The 26,391-nt window shown below is 35.6% G+C and overlaps 1 protein-coding gene across 1 annotated transcript in view; it reads left to right on the top strand.

The window, feature by feature from the left end:
* Positions 1-1,707: 1,707 nt before the first annotated feature.
* LOC123693918 (CUGBP Elav-like family member 4) overlaps positions 1,708-26,391 on the top strand; it is a 536,298-nt gene continuing 511,614 nt past the window's right edge. Inside the window, exons 1-2 of the mRNA XM_045639187.1 lie at positions 1,708-1,749; positions 5,752-5,826. Coding sequence (XP_045495143.1) covers positions 1,731-1,749; positions 5,752-5,826 — 94 coding nt within the window. The 5' untranslated portion in view covers positions 1,708-1,730. The remainder of the gene's footprint in view (positions 1,750-5,751; positions 5,827-26,391) is intronic.

The raw sequence follows: 26,391 nt of genomic DNA, 5'->3' as shown, positions 1-26,391 counted from the left end.
AGGTCATCACTGTTTCGTATACAGCATTATTTATTTATTTTATATATTGTTGTGACTTTTTGTACAAAATAACCTTTTTTTAGTAAGTACATTAATTATAGAATGAAATATATACCACAAAGACTAAAATTACACCTTTTATATACAACTTAAGTAAAATGTCAGTTTTCTATCACCTTTTTATGTATAACTAGCGTATAACTGCGAATTAACTTTGCGAGATGATATATAGCCTATAATAGCCTTCCTCGATAAATGGGCTATCTAACACCGAAATAATTTTTCAAATCGGACCAGTAGTTCCTGAGATTAGCGCGTTCAAACAAACAAACAAACTTCTTAGCTTTATAATATTAGTATAAATATATATTGTAGATAACATATTATTTGCAATTCGATACTTATATTCATACGTGGCTGGATATACATATGTCTACGGCGTAGCGGAATGCTACGGAGATTATATTATAACTCGTAGCATCGTAGCAACCATTTGTTATAATTATATTCGTTTTATATACTGTACATCCAATTTGTATTATGAAGGGTATATCTGAATTAAATCTTTTGTGATTGCGGGGTCGTAGGTTCGATTACGGCGAAGGTATTATTAAATATTGTGAAAGAAAGTTTGTATGGATACTGTGATAGAGCTTTGTGAAATTATTTTGAATGTCTTATAAATATATGGTATTATGGTTAAAAAGTATTTATGGAATTAAATACAAAAATCATGTGTTAAAAAATTTATTAAGGACGTCGTATCATACATAATGTGATGGAAACACCGGTAAGAACTACACTTTATTTCCGCTCTATACAATTTATTTAACATTTGTCCAAATGATCAACTCAGGGATTGATAATAAAACAACTCTTGTGATCGTAGAAATACACCGGAGACGTCTTAACTAAGTTTAATCTGAAACAGAAAAACAAAGCATTAATTGTGCGTGCAATACAAATTTGCATAACGTATTATAAATATTAGAAATCTTTACTCTACATACATTGTTTTTATTCACCATTAAGTAATTTATCATACCATAATATAGATACAACTGTGTAATGACAATTCAAAAGTGTTTCTAGTAGAGGTCTAATTAATTAATAGAAATTGTTTGAGTTCGAATAAGTCCTAAATTCACACTTAATATATTTTTATCATTCTCCAATGGGAATCGAACCCATATCCTCTTTGCTCTATCGTCCACGCTAACCATACCAAAGCTCCCATCAAAAGCTTGACACTAAGTTCAGTCACTTTTCAACACATCAGTTAGTTCTAAATCCCAATCAACAGGTAATGAATAATCATGCTCGTGCCTGTCACGGTGCGATGGCGCATGTGTTGACAGTTGTCACGCATGCGTCCCGCTGACGTCACGGCGTGTCACGTGTCACGCCAGCGTGCAGTCGCGCCGGCGAAGCGAGCTCAACACCACGCGCTCGGCCGTTCGTCGCGTCGCCGCGAAAACAAACAAAATGTACATCGCCCATTTATGATACGAAGGCGATATTATATGTGTATTTAGTTCAGATTTTTTTAACGTGAATAGTGTTTTCGTGAACGTATTTTTTTAGTAATATATCGCCAGTACAAAGTTTAATTCATTGCCTTGCCTCTAATAGTTATAGGAAGCTTTTGAAGTATAGTTAGGCGCGCTAGTTAGATTAGGGTAGATCAAGGTTTTTATATTATAGTCAATTTAAATAATAAAAACATTATAATGTCGCTACTCTGTGGAGGTGAGTTCTATCTATGGAGGTAGTGCCGTGGGATTGCTGAAAAAAATAATTAAAAATATTCCATAGTAAAATTAAACATAAACAAAATTTTGGCGAACACTAAACCTTAAAAATATTAGTAAAGCAATCAATAAACAATTACGAAAAATAAATAAATAATAATCAAAACACTATTTTTATTCCACACTTACAATAGAATTGAAAAATAAACGATAAAATAAATACAACAACAGCAGCTGAATTTAAATTTACGAAAATGATAATCCCAAGTTAAGCCAACTGTTGACGTTTATGGCGACATATTTATATGTTTTATTTATTTTTAAAATATGCCATGATGTAGCGTGCCCCTGAACTTGCACGCTATAATTTAAAAACATTATTTCTACATAATATTTTCATGAAAGTATGAATAATAATAAACGTCTATCAGTCTATATTTATGTCTAATTATAGAGAAGTATGTACTCTATTAAAAAAATATGACGTTTAATATTTAATAACAAGGTGTTAAACATTTTTTTGTTTGTTATCCTATATATAAAGTGATGTAGGCTTTTTGAAAGCTTTCGATAGATTTTTTATTAATTTGAAAATATTTCGTAAGGCTATGAGCTTTGCGATACATTCTAATATACAGTAAAATATTTATTATTCAGTAATACAGTGGTAATACTATACAATAATATCACATAACTACATTAATGTTAAAAACATAACCTTAAAAAAAAGCATGACTATAAAACACGTAACAGTCATAAACCCATCATCTATTTCTATTTCAAACATGTTCAAGCCGAATCAAATTACTAAAAAGTCCAAACTTACATGTTAACAAGTAAAAAGATAACCGAAATATTCCACAAAAGATTTATAAGCTTCATAATTTATAACTAACGAATGCTTGCTAATTTCGTGGAGCATAAATATTAAAATGATTTTAGTGGCTTGTTTTATTTGAGTGCGGTTTTGTTTCAATATAAATTATATTTATGTAAAGTGTTAATACGTGAAGAATAATATTTATTTATTTATTTTATTTATTTATTACTCTTTAATATTGTGCATCATTTACATATTGTGAGTGAGGATAATAAAAATAAATAGGGATTCCGTCAGTAATTTTCTCAAAATAATAAACGGGAATAATTCCTATGATGAAGGGATGAATTGTGAATTTAATACCATTATAATTAAACGTAAACGTGTGTGGTAAACGAATATTATAGAATTACTTAGTAAAAGTATATTTTAATTATTGGAAATACGTAAAATAGACTAAAATCATAAATAACTTCACAATTTCGTTTTCTTACATGCCTCTCGTATAAAATATGACACAAAAAATTATAATAATCACGAATAAATGGAGTGAAACGAAATAATAACATTTCATGAAGACATACTCTTAAATCAAGTGTAAAACTGAATTATAATAGTGAAAATAGTTTATAAATCGCGTGTAAATATCAAATAATATCGCTTTCCTGTTTCATCAAAAAAATCTGGCACCGTTTCTTAATTTACAAAAACATTTCACGAATGTCGGATGTGTCCTTATTTATAAAAAATCGTGGATATATTTTTATGAAACTTTATATTTATTTTAGAACGTGGTATGAATAAATTAAAATATTGTGTGATAGCAAATAAAAATATTTTTAGTTTGACAAAAATAGTTGATTTGATACTGGCTTTCAATTAGTGATGCTACAAATTTAAATATTTTGGATGAAATAAAACGAATAGTACACTAAATTGATGATCAAAGTGAAGCTAACGACCGCTAAGTGCTATAAAGGTGATAGTGAATAGTGAATATTGAATTTGTATAAAACGGACGCGTTATTTAACTGCATACAGCAATGAATTTGAACTAAATTTTTGCTAACAAAAATATAGAATGGTGTTTCAATAAGCAGTTAGTAATAATGCGTGGTAATGCTTTTCGTGGCTTATTATGGAAAAGAAAATGTAATAGATTTCAAATTTTTAAGAATTATCTAAAAGAAAAGATAAAAATAGATTTATTTAAGAATTTAAAAAAATAATGTTAATTTTTGAAATACTAAGCCTAAAAATTATTCTGAAAAATGAGACTGTGTTTGTTGTTAATTATTATGATGGTTTTAAAGAATTTACTATTTAGCGCTTAGCGAATAAATAAGTGTGGTGAATAATAAATAATTAAATAGATTTTCTTACAAAAATAAATACAATACGAACTAAAATATATATAGATAGACGATTTAAAAATAGAATACCATGTGTATTGTGTTTAAAAATACGTACGAAATTTACGACAACGGGATGACCTTATTTGTCCAATTGTTAACTACACACTAAATACTTTAAATACAATATACATTAAACAGCTCTATATTTATTAATTTATTAATTGAAATTAATTACAATACGTACGTTTACAAATTAGGACGTTCCAGTATTCTCAGCTATACGTCAAACAAGGTGACCACTGTAAAAATAAATGTGACTAAAGTATTTATAAATTGGAGTGAAATAAAATGCGTCGTTTACTAATCTGTTGACTAGTTTGTTATCTTGGATCTAAATATTGTTTTGTCTTTAGTTGTTACGACAAAATAATATTTACTATTTATTTCTTAGATTACGGATTTTATTATTATGACAATCGTTTTATAATTTTTTATCCAAGTTTACGTTTTTGTGATACAGTAGAAGTGATGTAAGTTGATAAAAGATGTGAGATCAATTCCCATTCGAAATTAATAATTGTTAAGAAAACTCTACATTATGAGCCATGATGTTAGTTATGAAATAACTTTAATAAAAGGGATAGCGGAAGTGTATTAGATATTAATATTAGTTATGATGAGATTGACTTCTTTCTTTTTTGTACAATAAAGCGTTATAAATAAATAAGTTAAAATATAATTATTTATCTCCGTCACAGTGTTACATAGGCGTACGTAGCCAAATATGTAACAAGGTCCAGTTTTATTTTTATGCTAAATTATAAGCTATAAAACATTTTAGCGAAAAACCACTTTAACAATATAACTGAATCGGTATTGCCTATAATTGCCGCGTTTTCATTACAGTGTAACGGTGCATTTACATCAAACGAGCGAATGCTCATTCCAACCCCACTATTTCAAATTATTTAAGTGTAAATAGGCGTACAAAGTTATTACAATACGATGGATATTAATAACAAATAAATATGAGCTAGAAACGACAACAAAAAATTTCGAGTGCACTTAACCTTAACACACCTTAGCTAAATTACAAAACCATAGCCAACCTGAGCCTTAGAATGTACTTACAGATGCACATACAATCGTCGAATTATTTGTAAATTTCTTGGCACTTCTGAGCGCTATTAGTTGGGATATCTAAGAAATAAATGTCGAGAACGAAGCCAAAACTGTGAGGGATCTTTAGCCTAATTCCTGTTCAAATGTACTTGCCAATTGGTGTAGGAAGATTAATTCTTATTGGTGGATTAGGTATGTTTTATGTGTTGATGTATTTGATGTTATTGGTCGGATGATACATGCTAATCACTGTGTTTACTTGAGTGAAGATGTATTGCAATACATATTATATATTGTGCGTGAAATGAGTGTTTCAATTTGAAAATTTTTAACGCTACATTGTAATAAAATCGGTGATAATTCGTATTTAAAATTACAATTTTAGCAACGTAAAATACTACACATTGAACTTATCTTTAATTGTGTGTTAAATACTATAAAATGAATTATTCAAAAATATAAAGGATATAAATCCCAATATAGAGTAAACAATAGAGTTCGGTTAGTGACACAAAAAAAAAACAAATCACTAGGGTAATACATTAATAGATGATTACCAAAAAAAACTAATTAAAATTTTAGCAAAAACAAAAATGTCTATCAACAAACGAAATAAATTCACTAAACACTTGTATCATTCAGCATCTCACGGCAAAAATCAGTGATGTTTTGTCAAAGAGAAGAATTAAGGATTTAAAAATAGCCTATCTATTTTCAGAAGCCGCCGGACCACTAATGTCTGAGCCAATTTTGAGTTTATACAAATCACCTTTATCAGGTAAAGTATTATTTTTTGTACATCATAAATATATAAGAAATGTGTATTGTTTTCTATTATAAGATTTTATGTTAAAATAAAATTAGAATAATACTTTAGCATAATTTGAATAATACTTTTACCATCTAATTATTATGAATGGAATTATAAGATTGAACTACATATTGCTTTAACCTTTGCCTAGACATAATTTATGATTTTAATTTAAACACGTATTTTACAACAGTTTCTTATAAAATCTACTGGTTGATTAAAAATAAAAACACCCTAATTGAGTATCGGTACCTAATCTACATTTGACTGACCGGTTGGCTTGGTTGATAGTGGCCCTGCCTGCCAAGCCAGAGTCGTGGGTTCGATTCCCACCCGGGCCAAATATTTGTGTGATGAACAAATGTTTGTCCTGAAATATTTATTTATTATATGTGTATCTACAGCATACAAAATTACATGCATTATTATTTTATTCCAATACTTATAAACTGTGAAATATAAGAAAATACTTCACAACAAAATATTTGGCACAAGCCCACTAAATCTTCCGCATCATTATCATACTTGAATTAATTATAATAATAATATAATCGCTGAGTTTGTCTCGAAGAGATGGCTATTATGCAACATGCCTAAATTTAACCATAATTATGATTCTATAATACTTATTTTTATGTTTTACGACATATTATTTTTGTACGTTACCTATATAATTAGTAAGTGCATTGAATATTGAAGTATTTATTTATTTATTGACACTAATTGTGCTGGCATACAAATAAATCATTGAAATTAAAACTTATAATAAGTAGTATTATTATTGTATATACTTATGTACATACAATTTATGGGAGGGTTTAAAGTTATTTTTTTAGATATTTCTCGTTTTATTAAAAAAAAAATATTATGGCCATTTTACTCATTAGGTTAAGTACTTTCGATATCAGTTTAAAGTTTTTTGATATCTGCAATAGTTACGCTTGTGCACACTTAACGATTACACCCTGTATATATTATATTAGTAGTAAATTGTCAGATAGAGCGCGTACTCAAACGCTGCGAACGCTTGAACTCTAGCGTTGTCGAACGTTATCGCTCCGTTTGACGTTATATTACCGCGTAGTACAAATGCGGCGTCAGACTAGCGCTCTGACGCACGCTAAAACGCATTCTGTCTGTCAAAGCCTTAACTTGAATATAATAGATTCTACACAATTCTCACACGTCAATCGCCTACGCTTTGATATGTAATCGATTGTTATCGCTCGCTTATCACTGACATAATACTCATATACGTAGATCATACAAGTACCCTTTATACAATAATTGCTGTCAGGAAGCCATTCTTATAGACATTGTTTTGCTTTTTTATTGTGTTTTTTTTTTACATAAAGTTCAATATAATAATCATTGAAAATGACATAGATGCAAACGCCTAATAAAGCAGAATTCTCCTTTCTATCTCTTTATTTTTTAACGGTGTCATAATTTCTCTTGAGATCTCTATAATATTCTGAGTATAAATATATAGATAGATTTATAATTAAATAAGAATAAGGCCAGGAAATGATCTCTATTTGTTATTTCTTATTAAACAGTATTTCCTACAGATGAGCGTATTAACTTAAAGAATTGCTGTCATTTTTCTTTGACATTGAACGAAAGAATAAGAAATAATGTATTTGACAAAGTTTTAATCAAAATATGTTATTGTTGTTTATTTGGTATGTATTGTGTCTAATCTGTCTATCTGGAATTTCTATATTTTATTTGTTATTATAATGTTAATTTTACTCGATAAATAAATATGTATTTATAATTGACTCTACAATTAACATACTTTAGTTCGAGGTAAACTATTGGCTTCATTTGAATGAAAACATTTTTTTTAGTAGACGACAAGAGCATTTATAGCAAGCAGTAAATATTATGTTATTTCAAAAAAAATACACACAATCAAATTACTTTTACCCTTATACCATTGAGTGTAAGTACTACGTACCTAAAATGGATAGAACTAGAACAGTAATTATCATTAGAAGTGAACAATAAGACAGGTGAGACGGTTTCGTAACGGATCAATTAGCTTCGATTTCACCAACTTTTGAAGCTGTGTAGGGAAATTGTTTTAATTAAACTGGTTACCTAGGATATTCCTTATAATATATGATATTTCTACATATTATAACACCGATAACATAAACTTATTTAATAATTATACCAAACTAGAGGTCCGCCCCGGCTTCGCCCGTGGTACATATTTCGCAATAAAAGGTAGCCTATGTCCTTTCTCGGGTATCCAAATATACCAAATTTCATGCAAATTGGTTCAGTAGTTTAGGCGTGATTGAGTAACAGACAGACAGAGTTACTTTCGGACTTATAATATTAGTATGGATTACAAATATTGGATTTGTCATAACAATTGTAAAATAATATTCTACATTAAAAGTGGTGTCGTTTTATTTATTTATTTATTTATTTAAAACACTAACATTATTACAAAAAGGCATCGTTTGTATAAGAGGCGGCCTTATTGCTAAGCAGCAAACTCTATCAGGCAACCTGATGGGAAAGGAAATTTATGAAGTTCATTGGATAGTGCAAAAAAATCGTAATGTACAACGATCGAAATAATTGTTATTGCACAAAGAGTTTGGGACTAAACAAGCAGACAAAAGCGAAGACTTTATTGTGCGTTGATTGCGCTAATATCAGGAACTACTGGTCCGATTTTTAAAATTCTTTCATGTTAGATAGCCCATTTATCGAGGAAGGCTATATATCAATATATCATCACGCTAAAACAAACAAGAGCGGAGCAATGCGGGTAAAACCGCAAGGCACAGCTAGTTATGATATAAAAATTAAGGTAGTATTGAGACACAAACGTGAAATAGGCTTATAGAAGATTTATCTAATTTCTAATATATGTAATAATAGCTACAAGATTCCTCACTTTTATATATAACATAATAATATCTATGAATAGGAGCGACCCTTCAGGCCATTTAATTAATCCAACGAACTAAGTTCTAAGAAAACCTTTGACATTTTAGCATGCACTTAAACTATAATTGATATTTCAAAGTAACCTTTTCAGTATTTTAATATTAAGGCTACGTGCCTTTCTAGTTATTATTAAACTTTCTAATATAAATGCGAAAGTTTATCCATTTATTCTATGAGGTGTGAAACTGTCTTGATAATTAAAATACTTAGTATAATAAAGTTTGTGCAATAGTTATTAAGTAGATTATTAAATAAAAATTACTTCGATTATTTTAATGAACGCAAAACAGACCTTTTTTTTCAAGCAAAATAAAAATCATTATGAGGATTCATATTGACTATTTTCTAATCTAGGTTTTTGAAGCCGGGGACTGAACCTAGAATTTTAATTCTCGTTTGAATATGATCTATATATTATACGCGAACGCATAAAAGCTCTGTCACACGAAAACTGTTGAACTGATTTTGTTGAAACTTGTTTCTACAGATAGATTGTTGCGTAGAATATACATATACACACATACTCGTAATATGGTATATTTTATCACAACAAAAACATTTTCATGTAAAATGTTGCCAAGACGAGCCCATGTGACTCGCACTGTCAAAAAGTTATCAGATCTCATGTAGAGCCAAGCTTCTAACACTACACGCCCTTTTTTTTTTTTTTTTTTTTTTAACGTGAGGAAATTCTTCATGAATACCGGCTGCTTCGGGGGCAGCAGCACGGTTATGTCAGACTTCTACTGACTAAAACCTCACGGTGGCCTACTTTCACGCAAGTAAAGAGGGGATCCCGGGATCTCCGGTGGGAACGCTCACAGTACCCCTCGCGCGCCTGCCATTGGCAATCCACTCGTTTGTAGTCGCGGACTACCCTACGCGCATGCCTAGCACTACGACAGACTGCAGCCACAACAGTCTGTCGCCCTCCTCACGTTGCCTATTGAATGTGAGCAGCCCCCGCCGCACACACTCTGCAACGATCAAGGCAAGAGCTCGTCGGGTCTACTAAGTGACCCGACGTCCCCTGCGACGTGCTCTGCGACGCACAGGATTCCTACGCTCCCGGTCGCGCTCAGCACTTTCTTTCTGTGACATCACTGCATCACAGAAAGACAGCACTGCCATCCACACGTCCTCTCTTTCACACATGGCACCAACTACGATCGGAAGTGAGAGGTCCGATCCAACCATAGCACGTAGTGCATCGCGTTCCGTTGTCCACGCTGGACACGACTCTAAGGTGTGCTGAGCCGTGTCCTCCTCACAGTCACAATGGTGACAGGCAGCATTTGGCTGTTTTCCTATTCGACACAGATACTTACCGAAGCAACCATGCCCCGTCAGAATCTGTGTCGTGCGGAATGAGAGCGAGCCGTGGCGCCTAGTCATCCATTCCTGAAATACAGGCAAAATGGCATGGATAGACATCATGCCATATTGCGCGTTCGCTAGCCGTCTGGCCCATGCCTCCGTTGCCTGTCTTCGGAGTCTGGCCCTACGCCTGTCCATGTCTAATGGAGATATGCTCCGATGCAAGCCTACTTCTTCTCGCCAGTGGAACATGGTTGAAAGAATCTCCGCTTCCAAGTCCCAGGGGAGACATCTAGCTAGTAAGCAAGCTGCGTCATAAGAGACTGTACGGTATGCCCGGGCGACTCTGATCGCCATCATCCTCTGAGGCTTACGTAAGAGGCTGATATTTCGGCTTGTCAACGAGTCAACCCAGACAGGAGCTCCATAAAGAGCCATCGACCGCACAATCCCCTCATACAGCTTGCGGCATGATTCGTTTGGTCCCTTTATATTGGGCAGTAAAGCACTGAGAGCTCCCGCTACTCTTAGTAGTTTGGGCGACAGACATTTGAAATGTGGATAGAAGGTCCATTTGCTATCCAGTATGAGTCCCAGATACCTCATAGACGGCTGAATAGCAATGGACACTCCTCCCACATTCAGACAAGACCCAGGTGGAGGAGCTCGTCGTGAACCGCGGAAACATATGGCTTCCGATTTAGATGGAGCAACCTCTAGACCTATTTGACGGATCCGTGCGATTACCTGGGCTGTTCCAGTCTCGGCCAGCAAGGCTGCCTCAGCAAAAGTCTTCGCTCCAGCAGTTATCAGAGTGTCGTCGGCATAACATGTCACCTCAGTACCCTCGACATTGGTACCTCGCAGCACCCAATCATAACCAATGTTCCACAGAAGTGGTCCCAGAACTGACCCCTGTGGAACACCACATGTTATTGCTCGGCGCTGCCAGCCATTCCTACCAGGATATTCAACCCACCTCTCAGATAAGTACGATTCCACGATATGGCACAGGTAAGGAGGTACCCCGTGAAACCGTAATGCTTCCCTGATCGTAGCCCAGGGAAGGGTGTTGAATGCGTTTGCTATATCTAAGGACACCGCGATGACGAACTTGCCACGAGAAACTGCTTGGTCCACTATATTCTTAACACGCAAGATTGCATGGAGAGTTGAGCGCCGCCTCCTAAAACCAAACTGGCAGTCGGCTAGATCGGGACCAACACCCTCCAAGTGCTGAACCAGCCGACTAGCAATTATTCGCTCGAAAAGCTTGCTTACTTCGTCCAATAAGACTATTGGCCTATATGCCGAAGGAGAGTCCATTGGCCGGCCTTCTTTTCGTAGCAACACAAGCCTTCCTATCTTCCATTGGCGTGGAAAAGTACCGTCAAGAAGACATTGAGTAAAAAGTTTCTTCAGTCTTCCACCCAACCAATCCATTGCCATTACCAGCACTCTTCCGTGTACACCGTCAGGACCAGGGGCTGTATTCTTACCCCGAAGTCGCATCAGTGACGTATGAAACTCCGTTTCCGTAACAGTTGGCACATCGGTAAGATGTTGCTCTGACAGCGGCTGTCCCATTATAGGCGGCACAACTGCAGCATCCCCGTTTGGAAACAAGGTCCCCACTACTCTATCCAGGAACTCAGGCTCCAACGTCCTCGTCAATGGTGGACCCCTGGGGCGCAGCTTGCACAGCGCCAACCTGTACGGCCGGCCCCATGGATCCCTAGAAAGAGATTCTAGGAAATCTTCCCGGGCTTTTGCCTTTGCCCTCTCTATGGCTCTCTTCAATTCGTTAATCGCCTCGCGATATTCTGCATAGCGCTGATTCTCCAATTCCCTATCACGGAAGCGGCGTCGACGTAACCGGCTGTATCGGCGCCTGGCCATAACGCAGGCGCTACGCAGTATTGTGAGATTCTCAGACCACCAGTAAACCTGCCGCTTGGGAGGCACAGATCTGACCCGGGGCATGGCTGCATCACAAACTTGTGAGAGGGCCTGGCGAAACCACTCAGTCTCAGCCTCAACATCAACAGCCTCTATTAGCGGTGACACCCAAGCCAGAACAATCGCTGCGGCCTGCAATGCTTCGCGATCAAGACGCTTTAATGCCCACCGAGGACCTTCTCCCGAACAGGCAATCCGGCTCTGACCGGTTTGGGGCATTTGAGCAACGGAGACGTCAAACCGAATATATCGGTGGTCAGACAATGTCTCTACGTCCTCAAGTACCCTCCAGCCCTGCACGCTGCTAGCCAACGCGGCTGACGCAAGTGTGATGTCTACGATAGATCCACCTTGTTGACGTACACACGTATTTACGGAGCCCTGATTCATAACTACCAACCCGACAGCTACTATCCACTCATCCAAAAGTGTTCCACGTGCACTAGTTACTGGAGAGCCCCATGTCGCAGACTTTGCGTTGAGATCTCCAGCCAGCAGCACTCGACGGTAGTTGTTTTGTCTTATAATAGCCTCCAACTCTAGTAGATAGTCCTCGAATTCAGATAGTGGCCTGTTGGGAGAGAAATACCCTCCAATGATGAGCGTCTCACCCAATAAAACCGCAACCCAACCATGACCTTTAAAAGTTCTTCCAAGAGGTGGGGGGTCTTCAGGCATTTTCACCACAATGGCTACAAGGCCATCACAATCTCCTAACCAGTCATCCCGATTTGGAATGAAATATGGTTCCGCAATAACTGCAACGTGCACCAACCACTGCGCCATGCTCTGAACCAGGAGGTCCTGAGCTCTCGCACAGTGGTTGATATTCGCTTGCAAACATCTTAGAGCCATCTTAAGTGGGATGTACTGTGTCCATCTCCGCATCCAACCGCTGTGGTTGTACCGCAGGTACAGTTGAACGATGCCGCATCTTTTTGGATGCCCCACACGCTCTGCTACCAATAGAATGGTTGGCGGATATGCCAGATGAGGCGCAAAGAGTACAGTGTGGCGCTGCCAAACAGTCCCTTGCTTTATGCCCCAGTTCACCGCACCGGTAGCATTGAGCACCTCGATCGACTTCTGATTTACAGTGATCTCGGACGTGTCCCACTTCTAGGCATTTGAAACAACGCCTTTTCCTTTGTTCAAGAAGCTGAACCCGTGCCGACACCCAACCAATCAGTAACTTTCCTTCACTTGAAAGTTTTTTGGTCACCGCTATAGGGCATCTAACCCATACCGTTCCTGTGCCTGACCGACCGCGTCGGATGGGACCTATTTTGATCATCTCTGGAGGACAGCTAGTCGTCTTAACAATGGCAGCAGTCACTTCCTCAGAAGTGGTAGAGTCATCCAACCCGGAAATGCGCAGTTCAGCACATTTTATCGGTCGGGTGATCCGCACCTCTGTTTCGTTCAGTACGTCCTTAAACTTATTGGCCAGTAGATCGGCCTTCTCCTCATTAGCCACGCCAGGAATCTCAATAATAGCGGCTCCTGTAGCGGCACGTTTAAAGCGGACAGACTCGATTCCAAGACTAGTTAGATCAATTCTTTTTTTTGCTTCAGAAATGATCTGAGCGTATGTCAAACCTCTGTCTACACCCTCGGAAAGCAACGTTAAAACTATGGCTGCAGACCTTGGGGGACGCAGCTTTGCAGCTTTTTGCCGCGTAGACTGTGCGGTCGTCTTCTTTACCTGCTGATTTCTCTTGATGGTTTTACCTCCTTTGACAACTGTAGCCCAACTTTCTTTACTATGGGTATCAGTAACAGGAACCAAACGATGCTCATCTGCTGAAATAGGTGCTTGAGCCACCGTCCTATTCCCATTGCCTCCTTTCTTCCTCTTTCTCTTCTTTTTAGAATGGGATGTAGATGCTGCACCAGAACCCTGCAATTGTGCTTGGGCATCAGACGAACCCCTTGACTTCTTAGATTTTTTCTTCTCTTGGGCCTTATCTTTAGTTGGATTAGCTTTCGCAGTTCCTTCCTTTCTCCCTTTGTCCGCTGCAAGCGGTGGTCTGACGCGGGTTTCTGGCAGGAGCCGAGACTCAACGGCTTCAAAGCGGGCATTGACTAATTCTCCAAATTGGACCATAAGTCTGTGCTCGCGTTCTCCATCATCTCGTTTCGCTTCTTCACGCAATGCCGCCATTTCTTTACGAAGTTCGGCTAACTCAGAAAACATGCGGGCATTCATTGCCTCCGCTCTGTCGTACTTCTCTTTCATGAGTCTTAGCTCCTCATTTTTCGAAGCTAATTCCCGTTCCAACCTTGCAGTCTCTTCGGAAGCAGTTACGCGATGAACTCTTTCACCTAGGTCCCTCAAGCCAACTACTACCTCCTTAAGACTTTTCCTGAAAGTCCCTTTAATATTTCTTGACTTGACTTCGACATTGTTAACCATGGAAGCCAAATGCAAGATCAAGTTTCTAATGCCATGAGACATTTCACCAGTCTCGACCTCAATAATGGACGACGAGTCACTCAGGCAAGAAGCTCTAGCTAGATGATAATCCTCAACAAGCTTCGCCGCTTCACTCTCAGCACATTCTTCCGCCTCTTTTCGCTGCTCTCCATGCTTGGCTACCAATTTCTTAGTGGCCCTACTAAGACCAACACTTCTTATAGAAGAAGTTGGATATCTTTGCCTTCCCCTTGTCTTAGGTACTTTCGGCAGCGGAGCAGCTGACTTATCGCTCGGAGAGTCTGAGTTGTAAATACTCCCCTCAGGTGACCGTATCCTCTTTTCACATACGGGTTTCCTCTGTGTTCTTGGGGTACCCGTACTATTATTACAGCTCAACTTGCCTGTTGAGCTCAGGCTCATCGCAGAGTCTTCTATTAACGACTCAAGCCGCGATTCCACCTCTAAACTTCTCTCCAATCTAACAACACAGCGACCAATTGCCCCCTCAGATACGATTGGGCTGAGTGTGTCCACAGTTGCCGCAGAGGCATCTGTCGACACACCACGGGATTCTCCAGCTACACTGGTACCCGCCTGAGTAGTTTGGTTATTGTTCGCTTTATCCATCATGCTTCCTCCCCTCTCTCTTAATGGACGCCTAGGAACCGGGCTCTCCCCGGCCATACACACTATCAGCGACGTCCCAACCTTAGTGTTAGGGTCTATTTTTTAGTGAGGTTAGACTTCCTCTTGGTCCAGTAGGACCTCCGTATCCCTAAAAATAGGCGTTAACGGGTTGGCCGACGTTGACCAAAATCTGACCAGTGAGGTTTTTAACTCTCACCAGTCTGCCGCCCATGACCGCAAGCCTTGCAGGCCTGCCATACTACGAGCATGAAGCCCCAATAGAAGCCCCAAACACGCGCTATAGCGCTAGTGCATCTCCTGTCCCCTCTTCTCATAAGAGGGATACCGAGAGCAGTCCACTCGGTCCAATTGGCTTCACTCAAGATGCTGGATTGCATCCCAAGTTACTGAGCCCCCCCGCCGCGACAAGGCCTGGACCCGGGGGGGAACACTACACGCCCTAACTCTACAAGGCCTAACTTCACAAACTCTACACCTTAGTCAAAATATGTAGCTTGGCCATTTCGCTACATTCACATCGGCGTAAGGTGAAAAATTAATTCACTGTTCATTACTTTTGTGTTATGCAATAGTTCTTGTAGTAACGAACGGCCAAGCCACATATTTTGACTAAGGTGTAGAGTTTGTGAAGTTAAGCCTTGTAGAGTTAGGGCGTGTAGTGTTAGAAGCTTGGCTCTACATGAGATCTGATAACTTTTTGACAGTGCGAGTCACATGGGCTCGTCTTGGCAACATTTTACATGAAAATGTTTTTGTTGTGATTTCATTTCTTTTTGTAAGTTGTTTGTAACAAAATTTTATATGTCGATTAAAGTTTTTTTTTTTTTTTTAACAAGGAATACCTATACATATAATATATATATCTAGGGGAACCAAGTTTTAGATTATTAGATTAGACCTCTAGCGTCATCAAAATTTAATTTAAAATTACAGGTCTCATACAAACTCCCATCCCCTAGTTTAAGGGGTTGGGGGATGAAAGTTACAAGTTTTATAATTTTTTTGTTGTTTGTGTGCTAATACTAGCTTACATACAAAATTTCAGCTTTCTAGGACATTAGGAAATACCTTAAGAATTTTGATGATCATCAGTGAGTCAGTGACGAAATTAGCGTTTTTTAGATATAAATAAAATCTGAAGTATAAAAGCTAATGTAATTAAAACTTAATATATTCAATAAGTCCGCTATTGACAATATATCCCGAAAATTTTGTTGATCTAGCATAATCCAAACCCAAGTTATGAGGGTTCAAAAAAACGTGCGCTTCGAGAAAAGGTAGGTAGTGCCCGTGCGCTTCGCTTTCGCTTGGTTCGTCTTGGCGGGGGCACTACCGTGCCCCCAGATTCTTATACTAAATGCGTTGGTATCTAGTGACGTATTTAATATTTCCAGAAGATGTTACTAGGGAACTTCTTTCAATATTCTTTTTTCAGTTCATCTTAATATTCTTAATATGTATCTAATATATAAAAATCAATGCCACTTTTCGTTGTAATTCCATAACTCGAGAACGGCTGAACCGATTTCGATAATTCTTTTTTTATTATATTCCTTGAAGTACGAGGATGGTTCTTATGTAGAGAAAACGTTAATATGTACCACGGGCGAAGCCGGGGCGGACCGCTAGTATATTATAAAGGCGAAAGTTTGTAAGTATGGATGTATGGATGTTTGTTACTCTTTCACGTAAAAACTACTGAACCGATTACAATGACATTTAGCACACATATAGAGGGTAACTTGGATTAACACGTAGGATAGTTTTTATCCCGGAAATCCCACGGGAACGGGACTATGCGGGCTTTCCTTTGCAAACGCGGGCAAAGCCGCGGGCGGAAATCTAGTTATTATTATAACTGCAATGTCAAAAGGCGGTCAATCACTCCTACAAATTTTCTTATAAAATATAAGTTACTGTTAAGTTGCGCTATGCAGCAGTGGTGTTAACGAACTCATACTAAGTTAGACTCAAGTTATAAAAATAACGGTCACAGAAGGTTACATTGTTAGGTTGTAACTTGTAATGAGATTTTTAATAAATGTGTATATTAGAACTTTTACGGCTTGATAACATTTTTGTTGATAAGAATTGCTTTTAAAATTCACAACAATATGACTTTAATCAGATTTAAAACGTGATTTATTTCTTATTTGTGATCAAGTTAATGAATAGCCGTCGAGTAAAATTGTATACTTAATAAATGATAGTGTTTTAAATTATTTTATAAGCCTTTAAAATACTTCATAACGCTTTGTTTTTATAACAGAAACTACAAGTTAATGAAATACATTTTGTTATTAATTGAGATAATTTTAATTGTAAATATATAACTTATGTAGCCTTTTTTATAAGTTATAATTTACAACGGAGAAAGTAATTCAAAGCATTATTCTTGAAAATGGACTAGCTTTTCTCCTGCGGGCTTCGACTTTCCACGGTTATGTTTCATAGCGCTAAAAAGTAGTCTATGTCACTTCATATATTCTTAAATCTCCACACACAATATTGCTCTTATAATATCGCTTACAATGTGAAAGAAAGACAAATAAATAAACACGCTTTCAAAATTATAATCTTACACAGCTTTCCGCACACGGCTTCGCCCGCTTTGTAGAGATCTTAATAAAGTATAATATACTAAAACCTACCTCTTGAATCACTATCTATTAAAAAAAACATATGCGTATCTTATGCGTTATTTAAAAGATCTAAGAGAACAGACCTTTGTTTTTTACTATGTAGGAAGGTAATAAAATCATAAAAATTAAATAAAAGCAAGCTTTGAAAAAATAAAACACAGAATACCTACCATTCACGTCATACTTTCTACATTAAAAAAAAGATATAGACTTCAAAGATGATGCAATGGCACTGAATACCCAATCAGAGGTGTGCTTATAAATCAGTATTATAATACTGACCAATGCCGTGGTTCTGTTGCGGTCAGAGCGTTGACTCAATGCATAACATTTTGAACGACAGGTCGATTACACAGACGATTTTGTGGCCATCGATTGAATGCGTGTGTTATGGATGAGTTTTACTTAATATATTGTTAATGTAGCGAGAAATTTCAGATTAATGTGTATTGGAGTACGTTAAATTGGTATGATGTATGGCTTTTTATGTACAATTTCTAGAGTTGTTTTATATAAGCGTGGTTAAATGAGCTCTCGCAGTAGAGAAACAGAGCGTGTGTGCCGAGCACACGTGTCAGAAGTGAAACTTGTTTGCCAAGATTCAAAGAGACCAAAATCGTCACCTTACCCCATGACGGTATTGCCATGACACGACCTTGAAATTTTACCCTCAACGAGCCTAAAGAAATTTCACATTAGAAAATAAAACAAACAACGGGTTAAACAACATTTTGTAGGTATATAAATTATACATTTTTACATTATAAGTTAAAATAATGACATCTATGCTAGGTTGAACTTGTGTTATCGGGATCATAGAAAACACATTTTTCAAGTGAAACACAGATTTAGCACATATAATGATTGATGAATAGGAAATCTTATGGGATGTTGTGATAATGTTTTCTCTTCTAATATTTCCCTATGGAGTTAAGATGGATGTAAGCGGTACGGGCATTAGCTGTCACTTATTTCTTGTAGTAGATGCAAGCAATAAACATCCTGCAAGTGATAAGATTGATTTTCAAGAATTATCATCACATACTAAACATTATTTTATATCTATATTCATATACTCATTGACATTCATTTATTGATTAATTATTATTGATTTATTTGCTTTGATACTTGTGAATACAATAATTATATGTTGCTTGCATATTTTGTAAAATTAAATTGTAATACTGAAATGATTTAAAAGAGCAACTATGGAGTTTCTTGCCGATTCTTCTCCATAGATACTGCTTTCCGAATCGGTGGTAAATGTTAAAAATATGTATTGACGTTTCAAAAGTGCTTCTCGAAGAAGTCTAATTGAATAAATAAATGTTTGAGTTTAACCTATAAATAGTTTAGTTAAAAAACAAATACTTGTTCCACATTTATTTACTTTTATTCAAATTTTTATTATTAAAACTATGACCAGCGTTACATTATTTTCAGGTATAGTTAGATGGATTTAAAGTATAAATTATATTCCTACTAGCTTACCGCCCGCGGCTTCGCCCGCTTTCTCTTAAACGATTTGAAATTTAAACTATCCTATCTCTCAAGTTGGATCGAACTGCACATAGTGTGCGAATTTCATTATAATCGGTTATGTGATTTAGGAGTCCATTGAAGACAAACATTGTGACACGAGATTTATATATATATATTAAAGATAACTGATTAAAAGTTACCAAATTGAATGCTGTTACGTATGTCATTTCCTTAACGAGCTGAAGCTTTGTGCCGACTCGGGGCTCCATAGGCTTTGAAACGGAATCAGAGCAGCGGTTTTATTGAATACGGGTTTGTACGTAGAGTAAAACGTGTAAATGGATGTTTGTTTGTCCAGTTTGATATCTGTACATCTTGTTGATTGTTTAAAGCGTTATGTAAACACTTAGTACATCATTACATCTTCTTATGCCTTAAATGTTGAAAATATTGCTGTGAAATCTATTCATTAACGCTTCCTGTTTATTTTGACGAAATATAGGTTAACATTTTTTTTAAGTTGCCGTTTATCTTATTCATGTCACTTCATTTTACTTCTTAGGTAAGCGAAAGAAGAGATATAGAGCTTTATTTATTGTATATTTTATATAAAAAAATATTTTCTTGACAAACAAATTATTACAATATATAAAATTAAAATAAATAAATTTCTATCGTATACCTATTTTTAAATGGCATACATAAGATTAAAAAACGCAAATTAAAAGCCAGGTCCGTTATCTACAAATCCCAAAAATAATTCCAAAACTGAATAAAGAACAAAATGAATTATTCTAGAATAATAGAGATCGGATTCTGCTTTAAGCGTAGTTACATAAAAGGCCGTTTATTCGGATCCCATTGCATTTGAATCAATATTGAATGAGATCAAACAAAGCCGACTATAAATACTATTAAATCCTTTGAAACCGCTTTAATCGATGATAGAAAATTCCGCTTTAGAATTCCGATCTGCCCTATTATTATTCGATCGAATTTGTTAATAATAGATGGAAGTAAAATGTATCATTTTGATAATTTTAGGCCAAATTAAATCAAATGTTTCCTGGAATTTTTCGTATTAATCTTTATGTTAGACATGTCTTACATAATACACTAGCGGTCCGCCCCGGCTTCGCCCGTGGTACATATTAACGTTTTCTCTACATAAGAACCATCCTCGTACTTCAAGGAATATAATAAAAAAAGAATTATCGAAATCGGTTCAGCCGTTCTCGAGTTATGGAATTACAACGAAAAGTGGCATTGATTTTTATAAATACTAGCGGTCCGCCCCGGCTTCGCCCGTGGTACATATTAACGTTTTCTCTACATAAGAACCATCCTCGTACTTCAAGGAATATAATAAAAAAAGAATTATCGAAATCGGTTCAGCCGTTCTCGAGTTATGGAATTACAACGAAAAGTGGCATTGATTTTTATATATTAGACATAATAAGTATTATACATAATTAATTAATTAATTTATTAATACGATACTCACAAATTTTATATTTTTTTATCATTTCATTCGAACATCAAGTAGATAATATTAATATTCTGACGTTTGCAATATGCCTTTAACGATTTAAAGCTAAATTAAGCATCTCTACACTTAAAATAGAAATTAAAACGGCTGCCAAATTTGTGCTATAGTTGTTCCATCTCAAGTTAATTTCCCGAGAGAATACCTACTGTGCACACAGAAGTTCCCCTTACATTAACAAACACACTCGACAAACAACTCGAATTTTACAAAATCAAACCACATCTTGGACCAAAGTTAAATTGTTCAAATATTGTACTTAATATGAGTACGTTTTTCGGTTATTAGAAAGAGAGAGATCACTATTAAGTGAAAGGCCGCCAAAATAGTTGTACTCTGTTCTATCTAAAGTATAAGTAGTTCTAAGGTTACCTATCTGTACAACTATTAAAGAGTTAAATAAATAATAAATAAAATAAGGGAAATGTTTAGTTGTGAGCATGATAATGATTGATGCATTTTTTTTAATTTATAATTTCTGCGGATACTAAGTAAAATGCTAACTGTACTTTAATTAGACTTGTGAAATATACTTTGTGCAACTGAATGTTCTGTGAGAAATAAATAAATTTTAAATTGAATTTATTATTAATCTGTTTCATTGATCGATTTTCTTTATGGACAAGTAGGATTTCGTTATAGATTTTCTGTATATAAGTGGTAAATATGGAATACACTAAGGCTGGTTGCAGAGCTTGACCGACCGTCAGTGCGTACCGTCGGTCCTGACGATACGCATCAACAATGTATATGACTATGACACTAATACGCATGACAATACGCGTGCCTATGGTTGGTCTAGCTATGAACGGTTTTGTGAATTTCCATACATATGACAAGCGCGACTGACGTACGCACTGATGGTCGGTCAAGCTCTGCAACAAGCCTAATTAAATGAGATCTCAGTTACGTAAATTCAATATTAAAGTTTTTAAAGACATCTCTACTCTATGAAAAGTACACTGAATACAGTTTAAGTTTCTAATCTATATGTTAATTCGCAGAGGTTCGTCTTTTCTTACGTATTTTAGAATTTACTTCTTATATCACTTCGGTCCGTATATTTTATCTGTATTTTTGTATTACTATGCAGATTTGTTGAATGTATGTTTCACGATACGTGCAGGGAACCGCAAGAGAGAGTCGTTAGAAGGAGGATTTCAACAAGGATAGGCTAGTTGAATACACTATACAAATATGAAATACTAGCTGTTTCCCGCGACATAGCCCGCATGCTTAAAGGATCCTCCAACAGGAATGAGATATTATATCGCAGTCTCGTGTAAGCAATATGCAAACACAAAAATCATACAATAAAAAACACTTCGTTACGACCGGAAAGAAAGACAAACTATCACAATTTCTAATTCATAATAGAACGTAGAACTTTCTAGTTTCTAATAGAAAGGATTTATTACCTCGGCCTAAAGATTAAAGAAATTTTACACAGCGTTAAAAATACCCTGTCCACGCCGCAAAAATTACATTAATCGAATTTCGACAAACGCAACATCGAAACCCTCTCGGGGGATTAAGAAAAATTTCAATTACCCTATATTCGTCCCTAAGCGTCCGCAGGTTGCAAAGCCTCTACCTTACGATTCTATTCCCATCTGAATTAAACCACAAATGGAATTCCGTTTTATAATTTCCCCCGATTTCAAGATAGACTCCCATTTTATTACTTTTGTGACTTCGTGAGGACAGCTCTTAAGAAATCTTCATAGGTAGATTTCCATTGATTATTTCAGTTTTATTTATACTAATAATATTATAAAGCTGAAGAGTTTGTTTGTTTGTTTGAACGCGCTAATCTCAGGAACTACTGGTGCGATTTGAAAAATTCTTTCGGTGTTAGATAGCCCATTTATCGAGGAACGCTATATATCATCACGCTAAGACCAATAGGAGCGGAGCAATGCGGGTGAAACCGCGGGGCACAGCTAGTCATTTATAAATGGACAATAGATTGGGTAAAGGGATGCTTTTACTATTATTAAGATTGATCAAATATTTGTACCTATTTCACATACATTAAAGTTATATGTTTCAAATTTGATGCATAAAATAGAATACTGTTTATCACATTACCTATATGGTATAGTACCTATAGATGAGTAAATATAAACACTTATTTATGGTGTAGAGTGAATTTGAAAATCATAAACCCAATTCTTATTTGGGTTGTTGCTATTATTCCTATTATTACAGGAAATAACGTCAGGATTATCGATGAAATTCGCGCGAAACTTCGAGCGATTTGTCCGCGCCTCAGACGAGCGATTCATATATCGAATAGCTATCGAATAGCTATCTCGATTGAAGTCAGCGCAATCGATTCCGTGCCAATCGAAGATAATTAACTTAAGGTTGGAAGTTTGCTCGGCTTTGTAAGTATTCTTATCTAAATCGATGTTTGAACTTCGCATTTCAATGTACAGTTCAAACGTGTTCAACTCTTGTATCTATACGCTTTGGTGGAAACGCTTCAATCTAAGCAAATAAAGTTTGAATGGACGAAAAATGGAATAAAATTTTCGTAAAGTAAAAATTTGAAGCCGCTCACAGTAGCGCGTGAATTGGCTGCCTTATTCAGCAATTTTATACTTCACTTCTTTTACTTGTCTGTTTGAAGCGATATTTCTAGCGGGATATTCTATTTAATCTGTGGAATATTTTGTATCTGCATTTCTTTGTGAGTTTCTTTTGCTGCAGGCGCGACTTGAGCGGCTTCGATTGTTGCATCTTCACCATTTATTAAATAACTATTTAGGAAAAAGGAGCCAAAAATGTATAATTTCGAAATAAATTCAAGGTGGAGGGCTCTTACGAAGATCTAAATAAATTTAAGGGTATTTTTGGCATACATATTATAAGCTGTCACCTGGAGGAGATTTAGAATAGACATGTTGGAACGGCTTTATACGATCCGATATCGGTAACCGGGATTTTCGTTTTCTCAATTTATATGGTCTATATTTCAAATTTCATGCATTTTAATTGAAATATAATTCATAAAAAAATTCAATTGTGTTTTAATATATTCAGGTTTAGATTTTGCTAAATTAACGTAATATTACGTTCATTTTGCATTAGCACCTACATGGTAAAGTAAAATTTATCAGCAGTAGAAAAACAGCGCTATTTCCAGAACAGGCTCAATTATCATATCCTTATAACGTTTAAGAGAAGATAGAGGTTTATCGCGATACCGATATCGTGTCGTAAATTATAAACACTCTAAACCAGCTTATCACGATGTCAACAGCAGTCCCATATAACTCATGGGCATGTCTTATTTTCCTACCGAGAGCCATTCTGGGGCTTCGTATTGATCTGTCACCACATTCGATTTATTGTGAGCGAGTGACAATTGATGGGCCATGATGGTCCATCATGCGTTTGTATGAAGCGCTCTGGGGAGCCATGTTAGCGGTTAGATAATTAACATTACGGGAGCTTAAATTTATGTTAATGTTTATTGAGTTTTGCGGATTGTCATTTAAATTCGTGTTAAGAGTGTGAATTCTTTTGTCAATTTATGGGCAATTCTGGTGGCATTACAATGATTGAGCACTTTAAAAACACCAATTATGAGTAATCCACCTATCATGAGGTGCTTAAGTTAAAATATGTTAAGTTTTCTGAAAGATTAATTCTAATCTAGCTCTAAGAAATAATAATACATATCTAGCAACATAGAACCACATGATATTATTTTAATCTATTACACTTACTTCAAATAAATACAATTATATCTTTAAATAGTTACAGAAGTTTGTAAATAATAAGATATTTTAAACTTTTATATATTTTATCAGCGAGTCGTGGAAAAATCATACAATCCTCTTGCAAACAGCTTACTTCGCGTGTTAAAAACATGGCTTATTTGTTTAGCGCTTTAGCTTGTTAAGCTGATGTATAATTGTAGCCAAGTGTGATCTGAATGTGAATAATAAGGGTTCAGTACATTTAAACTTACAATATTATCACACTAAAATGGCAAGGGTACACAAATATACACAATTCTTGAACTGACTGAACTTGAATGTAAAATCCTACTTTATTTTGTAATCTAAGCTACTTATATTATAAATGCGAAAGTTTGTGAGGATGTGTGTGTGTTTGTTACTCTTTCACGCAAATACTACTGAACCGATAACAATGAAATTTAGCACACATATAGAGGGTAACTTGGATTAACACATAGAGTAAGTTTTATCCCGGAAATCCCACGGGAACGGGAACTATGCGGGTTTTTCTTTGAAAACGCGGGCGAAGCCGCAGCGGGAAGCTAGTGTTTTATATTGATAACGCAAATTGAATTAAGTTATGTGGGTGTGAGTGACACATAAATACACTTACTGTTTTTTCTACTTGCGTACTCATAATTTTCTACACTTACGCATTGTGTAAAAAAGATTAAATATGTTTGTATGATGAATAAAATCTTGTGACACTCACCAAAGTAGGTAAAGAGGCTTTACAACGAATCATATTAAACCGAAAAGAACTGCATTGAACGAATGTGCCTATTTAAACTAAAGACCGTTTTACAATTTCTTATTCATACATTCAAACGCTAATTATTCACCTTTAGACTAGCCATTTAGAGATTATTAACGTATGGTCTTTTGTTTAGTTTTTAATTACACGAGGCGGGGACGCCAATTACTATTCTTTGTACAAATTTTCAATGAGTGGCTGCTAACAGTTAGGGTTGGCAGTTTGAAATTGTGCGGTTTATTGTTGAATCGCAATAGTGTTAGGAGTATTGGAATATTGTAGTCTTCATATTTTGTTTGTGGTGTATGGAGTTTTTGGAACATAAATAATTGATTGGTACTTATTGTATGATAATGTAGAGTTAGAATGTCTAAGTAAGTTCTCATTTTTATTGAAATTCTGCTTTTAAATTAAAAAAAAAAACGGGTGATTAGGTTAGGTTCATATTAATATTACTACGAGTTGATACAGAAAGTCTTTATGTTTTCAATAGAATTAAATAATGTTTTAGAGGAAGGAAGAATTAAATGTGCCAATATGCCAACCCTACACACGTAATATAACCTGGGTGCATTATTTTAGCGTTCCGTAAGAAGAGCTTTAAAAATCTCGTAAATGGAAGATTTTAAGTGCCATGAAATGGGCTTCCGGATACTGAAGAAGAAAAACAGCGCAGAATTATTTAATTTTTCTTTATTGATTATATTTATATGTTAGGATATTTTAGTGTTAAAATAGTTTGATTTTAACACTAAAACATTCCGGAACTGTAAATTTATAAAATCAGTTTTGTGCTTTGTTAGAAGGTTTTAAAATGAGATTTGAATTTCTAAAAAAATCAATTAAAGAATTTCATCTCTCTATCTACATCTTTAAACAAAAGAATCAAACCTGGTTTTTTACTTTAAAAAAAGTTTAATTTCTCTTGTTTTTCGTGCACCTCGAACATGGTACTTGGCAAGTGTTCTCACTTTAAGTATTTATAAGTTCAAGTTACATAGTAATTGCGACTAGAGCTATTAATCACAAAGGCTTGAATA

Source organism: Colias croceus, chromosome 8 (assembly GCF_905220415.1).
Source record: "Colias croceus chromosome 8, ilColCroc2.1".
NCBI lineage: Eukaryota > Metazoa > Arthropoda > Insecta > Lepidoptera > Pieridae > Colias > Colias croceus.
Note: the sequence above shows the minus strand (reverse complement) of the source record. Positions and strands in the feature narration are given on the sequence as shown.